The 18,159-nt window shown below is 41.4% G+C and overlaps 1 protein-coding gene and 2 long non-coding RNA genes across 3 annotated transcripts in view; 1 reads left to right on the top strand and 2 right to left on the bottom strand.

Annotated features, from left to right (window-relative positions):
• MTHFD1L (methylenetetrahydrofolate dehydrogenase (NADP+ dependent) 1 like) overlaps nt 1-9,433 on the top strand; it is a 145,015-nt gene extending 135,582 nt beyond the window's left edge. The window contains exons 27-28 of the mRNA XM_086877226.1: nt 2,613-2,721; nt 6,410-9,433. Coding sequence (XP_086733352.1) covers nt 2,613-2,702 — 90 coding nt within the window. The 3' untranslated portion in view covers nt 2,703-2,721; nt 6,410-9,433. The remainder of the gene's footprint in view (nt 1-2,612; nt 2,722-6,409) is intronic.
• Nucleotides 9,434-10,963: 1,530 nt separating this feature from the next.
• On the bottom strand, nt 10,964-14,536 carry LOC147654838 (uncharacterized). Its single transcript, XR_015283254.1, has 2 exons — nt 14,398-14,536; nt 10,964-12,723 (listed from the first exon to the last, which is right to left on the bottom strand). It is a non-coding gene; the product is annotated as an uncharacterized LOC147654838 (long non-coding RNA).
• A 1,921-nt stretch (nt 14,537-16,457) lies between these two features.
• On the bottom strand, nt 16,458-16,817 carry LOC111927011 (uncharacterized). Its single transcript, XR_002863331.2, has 2 exons — nt 16,733-16,817; nt 16,458-16,626 (listed from the first exon to the last, which is right to left on the bottom strand). It is a non-coding gene; the product is annotated as an uncharacterized LOC111927011 (long non-coding RNA).
• Between the last annotated feature and the right edge of the window lie 1,342 nt (nt 16,818-18,159).

Raw genomic sequence — 18,159 nt, forward strand, 5'->3', positions numbered from 1 at the left:
AGATGTAATTCATTAAGGCAGTTCCTTGTCAAACATTAACTCAGAAACTGGAAGGAATCTGAGACAGAAAATAATTAAGTAACCCTAATGATGTAGTAGTCCAACTACCCTGGCCAATGGATAAAGAGTAGTAGCAAGGTGTTTTAGTACTTAGCTACGATGCCAAGGCAATGTCAGCCAATAAATGATGTCATGCAGTCAGAGGCAGGGTTTGGTCAACGCAAACTAACAGTTTTGTCTTTTAATCTTACTACGTACAATAACAAAACATCAGGAAGGACTATATTTAAAAACAGAGGAAATGTACTGAGCCACTAGAAGAGCTTGTTGTTGCATTGTTTTTCCTCTGAGCTAGATCTCAAGTGAGATGGTGGCCGCGCCAGTACTGAGCTCCTGAGGCGCCTTTCCCCTCCCTCGGTATGGGATTAACCTCTGGAACAGCAGCAGCATTTACTCTCTGGAGTAAATGGGACTGTGCTGGGGAGGTCTTATATTTTACTTGTATTCCCGTGGTGGAGTCATTACATGAGTGTTTGGACAAAGCTGAAGCATAAGGGAGATCCTGACCCCTTCACTGAATATGCAGCAGGTCAGGCTGAGAGAGTGAAACACACAGTATGACCCAGAGCGTGGGGGGCCTGTACGTCTGGCACTCTGGAGCAGCTAGGATGGTGGTCATAAGTTTTCCCTCTCTCCAGGCCAATTATCCTGTTAGGGCTTGCGTTTGGCCAGAGAAAACACTGTAGCTGAGCTCTGCTTGTTGGGGAATTAGGGAGGATAGAGGGAGGAGGTTGCCTGGCTTTGAGCTCTCTGCTGGAGAGCTGGAGGTGATGGCTGGCCACAGTGTCCTCTGGCTGTTCCTCTGGCCCAGCCTGGGGCCTGGTGGTGATCTGGCCATGTGATTTAGTTCATCAGCCAACCAACCCTGGCCACAAAAACATGTATTGACATCTGTGTGTTGAAAAAGGTTGGTTGCAGTGAGTGCCAGAGCCAGCTCCAAGGGGGGAAACATTCCAGAGGTTCCCAGGGTGAAACTTCCTTCTTCCAGCAAGCTGTTTCAGCTCACTCATGAAGACATACCCTAATCTGACCCTTTCTGTAGGTTACTGTGCTTGAAGTGTTACTGGTACTCAAGCCAGTATAATTCTTTTTTCTTCACAGGTGTGTTTGTAGGTTTCCTCCTGTGGTCAGGTTAACCACCAGACTTAATGAACTCTGCTGACTTACTCTGGTGAAAAGTTTGTTCCTCAAAATTTGGCAAATAAGTTTTAGTGCTTGAGGACTCACAGCCAACAAGCAGTCAAGCAAAGTTGAATTACAGGTTTGTTTTGAGAGATCCTAAGGTCTTTCATCAATTTAGGTATTAATGTAGGGCCTATTATAGGAGGGGCATTCTCCACTTTCTCCACTTAGGAGGTTAAAATATCATAAGGGTTTAAGGAGTCATTTAGCCCAAAGGCTGTTTTTAGAATTCCTTGAATTAGTGGAAATGTAGTGAGATATTCAGGGTGTGAATCCAAAGTGACCCAAGTGTATCCAAACTGGTCCTGTTTTAAAACCACCCCACAGGCACAGCCTTAACACTGTGCCAGTGGTGGCACTGGGAGTGGGGAAACCCTTTCTGGATGAAGGGTCTGAAACAGAAGAAAATGAAGCAGATCAGAAAACAGCATTATTCTGCCAAACCTGCTCTCCAGACATCTCCTTTGCAAGGGAGAAGCGAGGAGTCCTGAGGCAGAGAGTTGAGAAACAGGGAAACTCTGATTTAAAGGGTCTTAAGCTGTTGTGGGGCACCTCAAGATTTCCACATTAGTCATGTGCCTTTAATTGCTGCTAAAAATGTCAATTTCCAGTAATAGTATAAGTAGCCTTAGCAGAGATGTAGTTAACTGTGTAATTTAACTCCATAAATCTATTGACATGTTTAAAAGTATGCAGATGCTAGTGTCTTATGCTAGATCAGGATCTTAATTATGCATAGTTTGAGATAATTAGGTTGCTTTAACTTCATATCTCAACCTGTTAATTCTAACTACTAAATTAGGATTCAGCTGTAATTCCTGTATGTTTAGTAGAATTATTTCAATTTTCTAATTTTCTCCTGACATTAGGTAAGTGTTGTGATTAATTCTGCTTCTGTATTCTAGTTTTCTGTGGGAGAGGTCTGAGTTCAAATTATTATCACGTGGTGATAATAATATCACCAGGTAAATTCAGACAATTACGTCTTTGCCCTTTGCTGTGTGATTTTTTTTTTTTTTTCAGGAGATATAAATGGATAAATGTTCTGGATAAATATTTTGAAGAACAAGCAAGTCCCAAAGGGTGTTCATTTAGTTATAGAAATTGTTCTTAGGTTGCTGTGCTAACCTGTATTTTGTGGCTTTTGATTTCTCTTTCTTGTCTTTTAGAAGCTCATACTTAAAAATCTTTTTAAAAGTACCAAGTTTGACTTTTTCACCAGAAACAAAAAATATGGTAAAGATCATATCTGTGGTCGAGCTTGTGTTGAACAATCCAACCTTTCTCTTAATCTAAGGTTCACATGTGAGGGTAGACAGATTATCTGCTTACAGGTGCAGGAATATAACTGAATGTCATTGTTTCCACAGATGAGCACCATGCCAGGACTGCCCACAAGGCCGTGCTTCTATGACATTGACCTTGACCCCATCACAGAGCAAGTGAAAGGATTGTTTTGAGAGTGACATCCAAATTCAGGTTGGTCAACAGCCTGTATTTTCCTGTTCCAGCTTGGGGGAGGATGTTTGTGCCTAGTATGTGTGTAAGAAAGGTTCTCAGGAGTTTATCTAGATTCAAGAAGGATTTCAGACACTTTGGGGGTGTATTTTGTAATGTGCAATTTACCACATGGGTTTCTCATTTGCTGAACGGTGACTGGCTCTTTGCTGTTCTCCACTAATGGTGCCTTTTGGATTTCCTGGCTCTGCCAGTTTGGCATCAGGAGGAGCGAGCTCTGCAACTGCACCGCTCTTGGCTGTGGAAAAAGCCAGTCTGAAGAAACCAAGTCATCTTACTCACCTCAAAAGAAATACTCTTTGATACCACACTCACGTGGCAGTGTGTGTCTGTCATTACCTAGATATCACAGAAGATATTTCTCTGTTTGTTCATGAGCTCTGCTTTGTTTCTTCATGTTGTGTTTTCATAGCTGCTGTCATCTCTCTCAAATGGTAATAAGCATTTCAGGAACACAAAGCTGTCCTCTTAGCCTGTTTTTCATGCTGGATTCTCTCCCTTTTCCTCGAAGGTTGCTGTTCCCCCACCACCTCCTCCCTTTCTCTAAGTACTTAATCTTCTCGGTGTCCTGCTTTAATTTTGTGCAGCACATGTTCCTCACTTAAAAATACAAGATGTTATGAAAATATTTCATGCTACTCCATTTTAACCTTTTAACATAGTAAGTGGAGTAAGAGAGAATGTAACCCTGACTGAAACAAACCATGTGTGCCTGTCATGGGATTCTCTCCTTTCATCACTTAGTTCTCTCCCCCAACAGATTGGTCTGGACAGCAAAAAGGTTTTTCCTTTTTAAGACAGAACAACACTGTTACTATGAGCTAATAGGACTGTGATGGGATGCCAGATCAGCCACAGCTTTGAGGTGGATGTGCCCAGGTGCTTCAGCCCTGCTTTAGCAGTCCTTTCTTACTGTGGATTGAATGAAAGGGCTTTCATTTTCTATTTCTGTGTTTTGATGGATTGTTCAGAGGAGGGGAGGGGTTTGCACAGCCCAGCCAGACCAAGTGAACACACACTTGTGTTCACAAGTGAACACTTGCCCACACATTCACGTAAATGCCACAATATTCACGTAACATCTGGTGAGAGCAGATTCTGCCACTTTGTGTGTGCCAGTCAAGACAAGTAAAAAGCACCTAGCTTGAAAGTTAACCTACATGCACAGGTAATTACCTGTATGCAAGCCACATTCTGACTATTCTGTGGCTAGGTAGTGTTGCACATACCACTCCTTGGCATATATCCCATTTTTGTTACTGATACTCATGATATGTCTGACAGCTTCATGCATACATATTGATTCATCATGTGTCAGCCATGTAATTGCTTCTGAATCATTTGGAATGACTGTAGAATCCTAATGTAAAATCTCTGTGAAGATTCACATAATCTGCTTAATTGGGTGTTTACTGCCTAGTCTTACACAAATCCATCCAAACCAGGGACTGATGAGTTTGGAAGAACAACAGTAATTAAGCAGAGAAAATACTCCATTCCAACTGTGAAGGCCTTTCATTGGAAGCTGTGCATGAAATGGAAATGTTAAACTTGGCTTTTAGTCAGTGATGGTGTTTTGTCAGATGTAAAAAGAAATGCTAACGAAGTCACAAAAACATATTGTTAGGAAATAACATATATAACCAACTGCTAAAAATTATTTTAATGTCATTATGGAGGTATTGTTGGCATCTGATAATGAATGATTCATTAAGTTTAAGCCTTTTAAATAAACAAAGAGCTTGATTATATATTTTTTTCATCAGTATAAGCACATGTTCATCTGTGTTCCTACCTTTAACAATCTAAATAAATGCCATGAGAGTATGGTAATATCAAGTGAGCACCACACAAGACAGTCAAGTGTTCATTAGCTCTAAAATTTATCTGGTTCATGTGCTAGATTTGTACATTGCTAATTTTGGAAGAAGAGAGAAATAACATTCCCATGTAGTCTTCACTCCCAGCTTTTGTGAAGAAGTCTAGTAGTATCATCTGTTTTCACATATTCACTGAAGTGAACCCACACTGTAGGTGATACTATGCTTTGAGGTCTTTGTGGGTTTGTTTCTGTGATGTCAGATAAAGGTTGTTGTTTTTTTTTAATTTTATTTTGATTATTTGGCATTTTAGTGTATGGTGTAATATTACTAATAATATGATGTTTTGCCAGCTCATTAGGGCTGATTCAGATCTCTAAGACATTTTAATTGAAAAATATTTAGAAATTTATGGAAGAGCTGCCGATGTTTCACTATAAACATGCCTGCAGAGCTGAGAACAGTTGTTCTAGTGTGCAGTTAATATCTTCCTCTGCAATGCATATCTTCATCAGACCTGTGACAGAGATACAGGCAGAGGTTCCTCCTTCTCAGGATGCTGTGTGAGGCTCTGGCTGAGCTGAAACACTGGGTGTCATTTTTCACTCTGATTTTTCTCTACCATTTCACACCAGTCATTTGAACATGCTCTAAAAAGTCATAGAAGCAAAAACCTTATCATAAAAGTCAACTCTTTTTCTGTGTTGACAAATATCCAGTACTTGGACACAGAATATTGCAGTCTCTCTGCAGGAGCAATGTGATCTATCAAAAAATGAAACATTAATAAATATACAAAAATGAAAAACCCGAAGGAATCTGGCTAGTCCTTCATCACTGGCCACTGTCCTATTTAAATTATACTGCCCAACTCATACACTAAGAAAGTTAAAATTGTTTCCCTAGGAGCTGTCAGTAGAGAGCACCAGTCAGAGTAAGACTTACATGGAGATAAGTCTGCCAATAGGAAGAAATTTAAAAAAAAAAAGTTATATTTGCTCAGTGAGGGGAAGTCACAAACTGGACTTGCACAAGTAGAGTTTGTTTAAGGACCCTTGTGAGCTCTAAGGATCACTCTAATTTAATCAGTGGCAGTAGGTGCCTGCTCTTACTGTGCAGGCTTTGAGTGTCTGGGTTGATGGCAGCAGGGGGAAATTGTTCTCCTCAGTTGGTTGTGACTTCATAAGGCTGCCACTGTCCACATTGTCTGATGTATTCTCACAGTCTTCTCTTCAAAACTGGCAGAGCATCAGAATTATTTTAATACCCAGCATAAAAGATACTTTAGCTCTCAGAGCTTTTCTGAACTTGAGAGGAAACCCAGAGCTCTGCCTGTGAGCATCTTCATGGCCATGAAGAAGTCCATAAGAGCAGGAGGCCAAAACTGGTGTTCTGAAATTGCAAACTATTTGTTAGATGTTTTCATCTTAAATTATTCAGATATGAATAGAAGGACCTTTCCCTTACATCCACAAAACTGAGCCTATGAACAAAAGAATTACTTCTTTTAGTCTCATTCCACAGCATTAGCTTTCAGTCACCAGCAGTTACTGATGTACAGTGATGTGCTGTCTGAAGTCTGTATCATGTACGAGTACATGCATCTGTATGAGTACAGATTTTTGTTTTTCACCTAGAAGGGTTATACAGATTAAAAATAGGAGGTGTATATGGCATAATTATACATTTTTGTTTATTATGGTTAAGGCGAAAATATCCCATTTCACTGAAGCATTCATTTTAGGTTGTGACAAGCTTTTTTTTTTTCCTTTAAAGAAAGCAAAGATATCTTGTTTCAATGTATAAATTTCTTATCTTTGTCATTTCAGAAGCCTGAAAATTAAGAACTGCAACTTTCCTGTTTCCTGCAAGTAGGAGACAAAAAGTGAATGTGAAATATTCCTGTTATTTGTCTCTGGAGGAATGTCAAGATAGACCAAAGAGCAAAAGTTTACTCTTTCTTCAAACTAGTTTTTATGATGAAATATAGCTGTAAGGTTAAAAAAACCAAAAAAAAACCAAACAAAAAAAAAAAAAAAAACAACAAAAAAAACAAGCCAGTAAGCTAACGTTTTACTCGCTGTAACGCAGGAAGCTCTCTACTGGGGCTTAAGCTTGTTAGTGGATAAAATGACATTGAAAAAGAGCAGTTTTTCAACTCAGAGTTTTTGTCTTTTCTCAGAGGAGTGTACAGAAGTATTTCCTTTATCTTGGCTATCTACTAAAAACTTGCATAAACATGATTATGCTGTGTGACCAAGCCTATTTCTCTCTGAAAAGTACACTTTTGCTCCTGGCATTCAAGAGCTGAAACTACACACAGATTAACTGCACATTTTTGAGTTATCATCAAGCGTTGCTCTGGATGCGTTTGGGCAACAGCCAAGCTTCAAGCAAGGAAGATATTAAACAGAGAAAGAACAGAGCATGTATTTTGTAAAAGGTTTTTAATGTATAATTTGTTTCCTTGTTGGGCAAAGATCTTTTGAAACACTTAAGCCATAGCTGTCTTGTATGCATAGGTCTGTCTTTATCCGAAGCGTGTGTTACAGGCTGTCCAGCTGATTATGTGCTTGTTGTGGTGAAGCTGGTTGTTCAGACAGGGCACTGCTCCTTCTGAAGCGCTGTTTTGCTCCTGTTCATGGCTAATGAAGCCTCCTGCTGTGCTGGCTCCCGTACTAGAGTTTTTCCCTGGCAGTACACAAGGGCCCAGTAACAACAGAGGAACGTCCATCAAGCAGGGATGCGGACAGGGCACAGCTTTTTTCTGCTTCATTTTGCAGGTTTTAACGGCCACACTTGTAAAAGTGGAGGGCATTTCCATTTGAAGGAGTATTCAAACAAGTTGAATTGCAAACCATGTGCTTTAATTTGTCTCAGTAACTTTACTTTCCTGCTTTTTCCTAAAACCTGTACCAAAAAGCAAGCCTTAGGCACAGGATACAGCATTTAACTTTCCAAGCTGCTACCCCTCAGGAAACTCTCGCTGACTGACTGTTGGTTCCTTCAATAACAAAAAATTCGACAGAACAATAGGGTGAATCGAGACAATAGGCCATTGTTTTTTTTAGGTAAAAAGCAGTGAAATAATGATGAGAGAGTTTATTTTCCTGATGACGTTTTCCATCCTGTCGCTTTGCTCTGCTTACGCACATCTGCATGTTATGGGCTTTTGCAGTGTAGCCTTGGTTCCCTTCTGCAGAGCCACATTTGGAGACTTAATTATCTCAGGAACTCTGTAGTAATTGAGGGGTTTGTTTTGGTTCTTAAAATCAAGCTTTGTTATTTATAAACTCAAAACTATAATTATGGACAGTAGAGCAAACTGGGGACAATTAATTGTCTCTGCCTTCCCTGGAGTAGCACGGAAATATCTGCTGACTGCATTTCAGTGCTATTCATAGCGTGGTCCTCCAGCACCACAGGGATTGCTGTGAAGATAAATTTAAATGTAAAAACTAGAGCAATTTAATATTTTATCTGTACTAGACAACAGAGCTCTTAACAGCCTAGACTCTGGGTGCTTTAATTACACTGGGGCATGACAAACATGATGAGTAGAAAGTCAGATTCAAGCTCTCAGAGCTGCTGGGAAGAGAGATTTCTTATATTCTCTATTAAATTGTGCCACAAAATAGAACTCAATACTATTCATATACAACAGTGCTGTAAATCAGTCTTGCACACACTCATCTATTTAGCCAAGAAATTTTTAGCCAAAACGTTTTGGAAGAAAGTAAGTGTGGTTTCAAAACATGGTTTTCCTAGTAGCTTCCTTACAAGAAAAATAAACAACATTTTTCCCCATTTTGTCCAGAGAAATTCAGAAAATACATAGTTGTGCCTTTCTAGGACTCACTGTGGTTCCCCTGCAGGTGCACTGGAATTGTCCCCATGCAGTGTAGGATACTATATGTGGCACTGGCTGATTGCCTATGAAGCTTCTGTGAGGATGTGGATGTTTGAGCAACAAGTTTTACAAGTCATCTCAAGCTACTGTTTGATACTTTCTATAGTGTTGTCTCCATCTCATCCCTTCAGGGCACACATGCTGGGACCATTTATCTGACCCATCAGTCTCTCCCTAAAACACCATTCCAGCTCATTTAGTTGAGAGCTGACAAACATCCTGTAATTTTTCTACCTTTGTGTGCACAGGACTTGTTATATTGTTTAGATAGCTTCAGTAATTCAAGGAAAGCTGAAACGGCACACTTGTCATTTGTTGCTTTTCCCCCACCCCATCTAGTTAACTAGCTCCAAAATTTCTCAAGCTATTGCATTTTTGGTCCTTTGTCGTGATCCAAATGGATTGAGCTACTGGCCACCAGCTGAGCTGCAGAAACTGACACAGTATGTTCCCTGATTCTGAGGGACCACCCTGATTCTAAGGCCTTGCTTCCAGAAGAGTTTAATGTGAAAACTTTTTAGGATCAGTCTTATTGGTGTATATGTGTCACTTGCTACATGGCCATGACTGTGGGACTCCTGTTTTTTTTCGCATCTACTCTGAGCAGCGTTGTCACATGGCAGAACCTCAGCTTTATTAAAGCAGCTTGCCAAGCTTATCCCTGCGTTTGCTGAAGTGTGTTTAGCACCATGCGGTTGTTTATAATCAGAAGATCTGCTTTCTGTAGTGACTGAATACTTTGTTATTGCTACTGCTGAACCAATTCTGCAATGGCATTGAAATACTTCAGAATACATGCAACAGGTTTCTTCATTTGTAGTTTGAAATTCAAGCTCCCAGAATTTCAGTTGCCATGAACATGAAAATAAAGTCTGTGTGCTAAGGTTTAGTTTGCACAAGTGGTGCCTGTCTGAATTCATTAATAAATACATCCATTATTTTATATTGTTCTCTCTCTCTCTCTATGATCTTGTCTACATAAATAGTGACTTTTTTTTTTTAAATTCCTCATAAGCCACTTAGTCTTTGTCATGCCCATGTCTCCAGTTAAACACAATTATGCCAAGGAAGGAGAGGAGCTCAGCCATTCTGTGGTGAAGTGCCAGATGTGAGCAAAGCCTGGGACTCTTACCTGGCTTCCTAGAACCCAAGAAAGCGTTTGGTGCCTGGCTGTTGCCACAAAGGACCCTGCACTAGAGGGTTGTCTACAGTACAGTTCTTTTGAAGTTGGTTTGTGCTTGGGGAAGGGCACATTAGGCTAACATCCTGTTCTGGTCCCAAAATATCTTGCTGTTACCTTTGGTCCTTGACATGAAGGGCTGGGTCAGATGCAAGGGTCAGATGGACATTTTCCACTTCTCAGTTGTCAGCTGGATTTGTGTGAAGCAGTGTCAGGTACAGGAATATTATCTGTGGGCTTCTCAAGGTGGGAATCAAACACAAGCAATGCAAAAGTTTCAGGAATTATGGGTGCTAAATCATTAGGCCATAATAGAGCAGAAAGCATCCCGGTAGCACGAATTAATGAAATGGGGGAGGTGGGGGAAGAAATAGAGCATTGCAGGCACATAGTGGACAGTGCTCCTGTTTTCTAAATAGCTAAATGAGGTCCTAGCCATGTGATTTGCATTAGTACTGGGTTTTTAATATGCTTCTCATGGCTAGATTTCCAAACAGCTTCTCAGCTTCTCTGCAATGTTTCAACCAGGATCTTACCCATATGGAACGGGTCTCAAGCAGTAGGTTTGTTCTTGGTGGCCCCTGGGTCTGCCCTGCTGACAGCCACCCAATCAGCCAGGAGTGAGTGTAGGAGGCATGTGCTAACTCTCCCCCCTCCACTGAATTAGTAGGGTGGTGAGGTAAGGTGTTACCCCTTAAAACATGCAGGTTTTTATAGAATTTTCTTCAGAGAAAATATTTTAGAGAAAAAATTAAAGGCCAAGGTATGACCCCCTGCTTCAGAGGGTTGTAATGGTAACACTAAAAGCCCCTTCAGACATTTGTTCTGAGAATAGGATTGCTGTGCTATACATGTTACCATTCACTGCAGATTTAAGGCCAGAGTGTTTACGTAAGGTAAGCTAAATTTAAATATTTTCACAAGTGTGGTCATAATAATAGTTCCCTACTGCATGTAGTTGAGTGTAATGTATTACATACACCAAGCATGAGCAAGAATCAATTCGTGCATGCAGCTTTTACCTAAAGTCTTCAATATTTTCTTCCCCAGTGAAATTTTTAACTTAAATCTTTTGTGTAATGATTGGGAGGAGCTAAACTGCTACATACCAGCAACTAGCTCAACTGAGCTAGACCCTGACTAACCTTTTTAAATCAGCTTGCACTGGATGATCTCCAGGTCCCTTCCAAGGTAAACTGCTCTGTGCTCCTATGAGCTGAGATATTAGCAGAAAAACTTAGGACTGAGGAAGTCCAGAGCTGGAATACACCCCCCACACACGCCACAGGCACCTTAAGAACTTCACTTTGCAGAGTACTAATAAAAAAGAGGATGTATCAAATGCAAGTCATGCCCACTTCTATGCAATACACTAAATCAAGGTTTAAGTTATGACATTTTAAAAGCTAAATTGTTTCCCACTGGGCAATTTCCATCATGCTCTTTCAACTCAATTACCATCAACATCTGGTCAAAGTTACATTCTTAATGCCAAAGAAAAGTTTCAGCTTTTCGGGATACAGCCTGTTAGTTGCCCATATAGTGCAGCCCCTGCATGTTCTTATCACACACAGAGCTTATATGTCTCCTCCAGAAAAATACAATTATGGCTGTACTTGTATAAAACATGTATTATGTACATGACATGTAGCTACACCACTATATGAACTCCAGGATATTTCCTTCCATTTTCTTTTTTGAGGAAAGGCTGAAGGGAAGAACAGAGAGGAGGATGTCTGGGACAGCAGACCAGCCCCTACACAGCTTTCAGTCAAACAGAATCTCTGCAAGGACACAAAGTCCCTTTATTCACTGGTTCTGTGCTTGGGTGCTACACTATTCCCACACAGCTCCAGCTCATCTCAATCACCTTGGTGCCTCCCTTGCAGTCAGAAAAAGTTATATTTGCCAACCTGTTGGTTTTTTTCAAATGTTTGAGGTAAGTGAACTCTCCCTGAGGGAGCTTTCTGGGGAGAGCAATCTACTCTTTACAACATTAGCTTGAGGTGACTGTTTAATGAACCAAGCCCTTCGCATCAGTGCCATACAGAGGTTGATTTTTCCCCTACGTTTAGAAAGCTCAACTGCTGTCAGTCAGCCTCAGACATTAATACCTGGCAAAAGCTTGTTCATCCAGGATGAAACCTGTGTCTAATTCTGCTTCTTGATCTAGTCAGGCTTCTTGATCTAAAGTCAGGCAGACTTAAAATCTCAGTCTGTCAGTAATAACCAAGTATCCAAGCTACTTAATTCTCAGTAGTATGGGGAAAATGAAAAATAATAAAAGAAGAAAAACAATGAAGATGGTAAATGAAGGAACAAAGCATAGGAATTAAGTTCACTCTTTTGGGATAGATTTATATGAAAGCAGTTGTAAATCAAGGTGAATCTGAAAAGTAATTTCACTAAATCTCACATAAAAAGTTCCTTTAAGTGGAGCAGTATATAACTTAACACCAACAGTTCTGAAGAAGGCTATATATAAAACAAAAGTACATTTCAAATTGCTGCTGAAAAGGGAACTTTTAAAAATAATTTGATATTAAAGAGATACACTAAATCAACACAATGTATTGAAGTGTAACTAAGAAATAGTAAATAAAGAGATGACCAGCAAGTGAAAAATGTCATAATTTTAAATGATGTTAAAAAAAAAAAGTCTAAAATAGCTTCTGAGATAATAATACACTTGGAAAATTCATGCTGCTGGAGATGACCAAGAGCCAACTGCAACCAAGGTGCTGTGAGCTGTTTCCCATCAATTCTTCCTCACAGTATGGATTAGCAGATCCCCAGAGACAGGAAGAAGATCTTACATTGAGCTTGTGCCTGGCATCACCTATAGCAACTGCAGGGGATCAGAAAGGTGGCAGCAATTGCCATGGAGCCCAGAGAGGGGGGAGGCTCCAGGCTCAGATTCCTGTATTTACCGAGTCCTCATACGTGCCTCCTCTGCGGCGGGTCACTGTGACAGATAACCTCACCTTGGCTAAATTTGGACATCTCTATCCCACAACTGCAGTTACTCAGCAACAAACAAACCACACACCAGCCTGGAAGCAGAAATGGAAGAGTTATACCCAGTATGATTTAAACATGTCTGGGAGCTGTGCAGACAACCTGCAATTATCAAACCAAAAGTTTCAAGAGCTGCTTAAAAGACAGATGGTTTATTTTTCTAACCCTTTGGAAAGGACCAACAGCATCTTCATCCAACACCGTGCTTGGGGAAGGAGTACTTGAGTGCAAAAACTGTTCCTTAAAACATTGCTTTTCTGCTGGTCTTAGAGTTTTGTCTCCTTAAGCTCTGACAAAAGAAAAAAGTCCCAAAACCTCACTCTCTTGCAGTGAGAGGATCCCATCAAACATATTTGTATATCTGCAAATGGATTCTTACCCCAGACATCTCTGATGTTCAGGTTTTTCCACTGTTTAAAGACAAGTGGTAGGAACAAACTGACAGGAGAATGAATACACTGTTTAATCCTGTATAAGGGATGGTGAAGTGAATCTACAAAGCCAAATCCAAACATTTAGAGAGACAAGCCTGGATGCACAGGAGCAATTAGGCTTGCATACTTGGAATAACATGTTTGGGGAGGGCCTTTTTCATAACTCCTGTGAAGGGTCTGTGAATCCTGTGCTACCCAGCTGTGGCAGGGAGACATGCTAGAAGAGCATACCTTGCTTAGTGCAACTGAAATGGAAACAGTCCAAGTAACCATTTACTCATCTACATAAACTTGAATCTTAAATTTAGCAGCATTTCACCTTTTGACCTAGAATTTCACATTGCCTCAACCAGCTAGAGTTGAGCCTGAACAGCTACAGAAATGTTTACAGCCATCTGCTGCAGCAGGATAGAAGAAAACCTCGCCTGCATCTAGAAACCAGTGTCTGGGGAACTGTTCAGACACAATCAGCACTGGATCCAGTTGGACTCACTGCAGACTGCCACCAAGGCCAAGGGCTGGGCAGAGAACCCCACAGCACCCCAACCTACAAACAGGGTAAATCCTCCTCCCTGCTGCCCACCACCAGGTGAAGATGTAAGTGTGAACTATGTGGAAAAATGTGCATGACAGATGTGAAAAAAAACCAAAAAAACTCTCAGGAGTTTATAAACTTAAAAATGGACTTAAAAATTCAAGCACATGATTTGAATTCTACATGATTTATTTAAATGCCAGTATCCGGCAGGCAAATAGATTTTTTTAAAAAATATTTTCAGTAGAGGTGAGGACTCTAGTATAGAGTCAGCAGGTTATAAGTCTATATTTTTTCTAATAAAAATATTTTAGGATTTAAATATTCACCTAAACCATCCACTCAGATCTGGTACAGATGCTGGCCATATCCACACTGCTTACACAGAACCACTTAGGATGGAAAGGACCTCTGTAGTTCACCAAGTCCCACCATATGCTCAATGTATTTTTATAAATTTCTTAAAATCTATAATAAATTTCTTAAATAATAATAAATTTCTTAAAATTTCTTTAAGCAAATTTGTGGTTTCATGTACAGATTTAGGGACTAGGTCACACTCTGTAAGGTTGCTTAACATCTGTAAGTTGAAAGGCTTGCTCATTCATGAAATGTGCTGAAAAAGCAAAGGCTTGCTGCAAAGGTAGGATGGCCAGAACCAAACAATCCCCTGGACCATGGAAGCATAGCACAGCTATTCCCCTACAACCCCTCAAAGGGGCCACATTAAGACCACTAACCTGCTCATTCTCTTGGGTGAGTTGTCATAGTCCAAGTCACATCTTGCAGACTTTCAGAGCACTGGCTTAATCTCGTTTCAAAGCACTTGAGGGGAAAAACAAGAAGAAAAAGCCTGAACACCCAAAAGAAACATCTCTCACTCCAGCCCCCCAACCCTCAGGTGTTTTAAATTTCTCTGTAACAATGAGGTCTGGCAGGTGCAAGTGCTGCCTACCCCACCCCATCCCACACCAGGCCCTTAGCTGGGAGTTTTGGTCTCATGATGTTTGATGGACTTCGGTGTTTGGATCAGTGGCCAGAGTTACCCTCGCCCCAGTGAAGGCAGCAAGGCCGCAGCCCCTCCACAGCCCCCTCCTATGAAAGCAGACGGATGGGTTTAAACCACCAGCTCTGGGTGCCTCAGCCCATGCAGGCAGTCTTGCCCCAGAGCAGGTGGGACAGTGCCTGCAGGAACAACTCCATTGCTAATGAAAGTGGTGGGAATGGCTGAATTGAGCTGGTATGGCTGAATCCTGCCTGCTGTGCCAGCTGTCCCGGCACCGCCTGGCACCACGGAGTCATGGCACCACGTGTACCCTGAGGCAAATCATCCCTCAGCCCAGCCTGGGCACAGCTGTCCTCTGTGTCTCTGGGGGAATGCCTGCTGCTCCTGAGGAGGTGGATGGTACCTGGGACTCTGGATTGTATTCAGGAATGGGTGTCAGGCTTTAGAAATCAGCATCCAGCCACAAAATACCGTGACCTGGCACACAGGTGTTTGTGAACCCACAGCAGGACTCGCGTACCACCTGCCTGCTCTACAAGTACAGCGAGTGCTGCTATTTCCGTCCCACTTGCAGCCTGCTGGATAAGCCAGTGGTGCTCTCATCAGCCCATGGTAAGCTTTCCTCAGGGCTCTCAAACTAAGGAGAAGGAGCAAGGGAAGGGGAAGAAAACTGTAATTTACTCAACAGCAGAGTGCTTTTCCTCTGAAATCGTTATCCTGCTGGAAACTCCCTTGGCATTCAGAAAGTATCTGTGTTTAATCCCTGATCTTGTTCAAAATGCAAAGTACCTTGCCTTGAGACTGATAATTTAATCTCCTTTGGATAATTGCTACCAACTAGACTAACAGCTGACAAAGGTCAAGTCATTGGTTATTCAAAGCAGGATTTCCCCCATTTTACAAAAAAACTTCTACTTGATCTTTGACTTGTCAGCTGCAGCGTGTGATTGCTTTCAGCACTGGTAATCACTGCTGGGGCTGCGTGCACGTGTGTGCATCTGTGTGCACACACATTTCACACACATAAATGCAAACTGGAAATGGCCTGCTCACTCAAACCTCTGTGTGATACCATAGATCACTTCCAATTAATGTTCAATAAAATTCACATCCTCCACGGCACTTTGTATACATTTGCATATATTAAATTATCCCAAGGTTTACTAAGTAGAGAAGGGAGCTTCTTAGCCTTATTTTTTTTCTTTCTCAAGGAAATTGATTTTATGTGATCATAATATTTTTGCATTTTTGTCCATCCCCTAACATTGAATCAGTCCCTAAGCAGTAAATTGACAGACAAGTAAATGACTATAGATTTCATGAAAGCAGGGAGACAGTGGGAGATGAAGAAATGAAATGGACACAGGAGAGAGATAAGATCTTTTCCATGATGGTGATAGAGAAATTTATGAGGAATAAACTTTCCAATTTCACTTCTTGCCAGGCTATGCTTTCATTACATGTGGTATTTTAACTAACTCATAATTCTGGTTGCAATTCAGTTGCTGTATTTTAGAATCAGGCGTCATACTCATTTAAGTTTGTAAATCTGTTGCAAGGCAATATAATGTGCATAAAAGCCTAAATTGCTACAATCTTACATGTGAAGGCCCTACTCAGCCCTGAAAGTGGGTCTATGAACATGGGATAAACACAGTGCTCCTTACTGCATCTTTTCAATAGAAAATCCTCAAAACAGGGCAAACTTACTTTATTTATTATTTTTAAAACTGTACAGACTGAAAAAAAAAAATTAGTTTAGAGGAGAAAATAAGCTCAGGACCTCAATGCTGCTCTGATACTCAAATCCCATCAACTTTATTTTAGCAAGGAAAGTTCTCCATCAAAGTTTGAACAATGTACAGCAAAAGTCTCCGTTTCTATGCCAGTTTTCCATGTTGGCAGGAGAAATTCAGGACTTCTCTTGCAAGCCCTTGGAGAGACACTGAGAAACTCCAGTTTCCTGGAACAATAAGAAAAATTAATCTTGGCATCGTTTTTCACATCACTGTTTTCCCCAGCACTGTCGGGAGCCTGCCAAAGCCCAGCCACAGAGATTTGACTCTCACCTTCCCAGACCTGCAGCCTTGTGCTATCCCCAGGGCTGGTCCCTCTTGTGGGCCCAGAGGGATCTCCCTGGTTCCCTATGGTTTCTCCACGGGAGCTGGCCACCAGACACAGACTTTCACTCCTGGTCACTGCCTTCTCTTTGTGGCCAGGATGAGACTTCTACAGTATTTCAGTGGTACAAGGCAGCTGCAGCGGGAAAGGCATAAAATCAAAGGGATAATTCACACACTGAATGTGTTATAGAAGTAAAATACCAAATAAATCACCCCTTGTCCTCTCCGAGGAGATGAGGTTAATAATTACATTACTTTTCTTGGCATGTAAGAGAAGATCCATCCTTGCTTATCTGCTCTGTGGTGACTGGGAAAGCAAAGCTGGTGTTATTGCTTGCTGGCCTCTGCCCCACCCATGCCCTGTGCATTCCCTGTGCCCCTGGAGGAACTGGGCAGCTCCAGAGACACATAACCCTTCAGGACCCATGGATCCCTCTTTCTGGGGAGGGAGCACCTTGGTCTGATGCAACAGGAAAGTGCTTCTATTGTGTAAGAGAATAATTCATAAACAGCATCTCAGCCTGAGTGTTTTAATCACGGGAATGTGTGTAATTAGCAGTCTTTCACCCATGATCAATACGTGGACACTATTAGGGCATAATGCAAGAGCTTCTTAGAGCTCTGGGTGAATGCTGCACAGCAGTTCAAGAGCTGCAGTGGTGAGAAATGCCTCGGCTGCCTCTGGTGAAAGGCTCAGAAGCTGTTTTTAAAAGAGAAGCCAGATTGCCCCTGCACCTATGAGTGTGCAAGCAGTGTCAGCTCTTCAGTGCATACTTGTGTCTTTCACTTAAACCATCCCAGATCTTCAGTATTGCTACTGCTGCCTCTACAGAAAAATGTTGCTCTATACATGCTGCACACACAGAAGAGTAGGAAAAGGCAGATCCATCACACAACTTCAAGCCTGGAAAATCGTGTTTGTGTGGTTGGTTGAGGTGTGCTGCGTAGCTCTACACTGACCTACAGCATTGCTATTACTTTATGGAGGACACAGAGGAGGGAAAATATTTTCATCTTAATTACAGTCCTGATGTTTATTGCAGAACCATTTAGTGACTGTAAAAGCCAGCTTGACAAACACTTACTGTTCACTGGATTGAAGGACTGGGGAGACAGAAGAGCGAAGAATTAGGCCCAGGGGAATTGCAGGAGGAGACAAAACGCAGCAGCTATTTCTATGTGGTGGGAAGATGAGAGGCTCGGTGGGGGCAGGTTGATGTCTCTGTGTGTACCAAGCAAAGCCAGGCAAAAGAATGGCTCATTTCAGTTGCCTGTTGAAATTGCTGAGAGTAAGAGAAATTTGTCAGTCACCTTCCTGTAGTTCTGTGTCTTTGTTGGAGCACAGTTTGAGAGATGAGAGAAAAATTAAAGTA

This window comes from Cyanistes caeruleus, chromosome 2, assembly GCF_971803275.1.
Source record: "Cyanistes caeruleus chromosome 2, bCyaCae1.hap1.1, whole genome shotgun sequence".
Lineage (NCBI taxonomy): Eukaryota > Metazoa > Chordata > Aves > Passeriformes > Paridae > Cyanistes > Cyanistes caeruleus.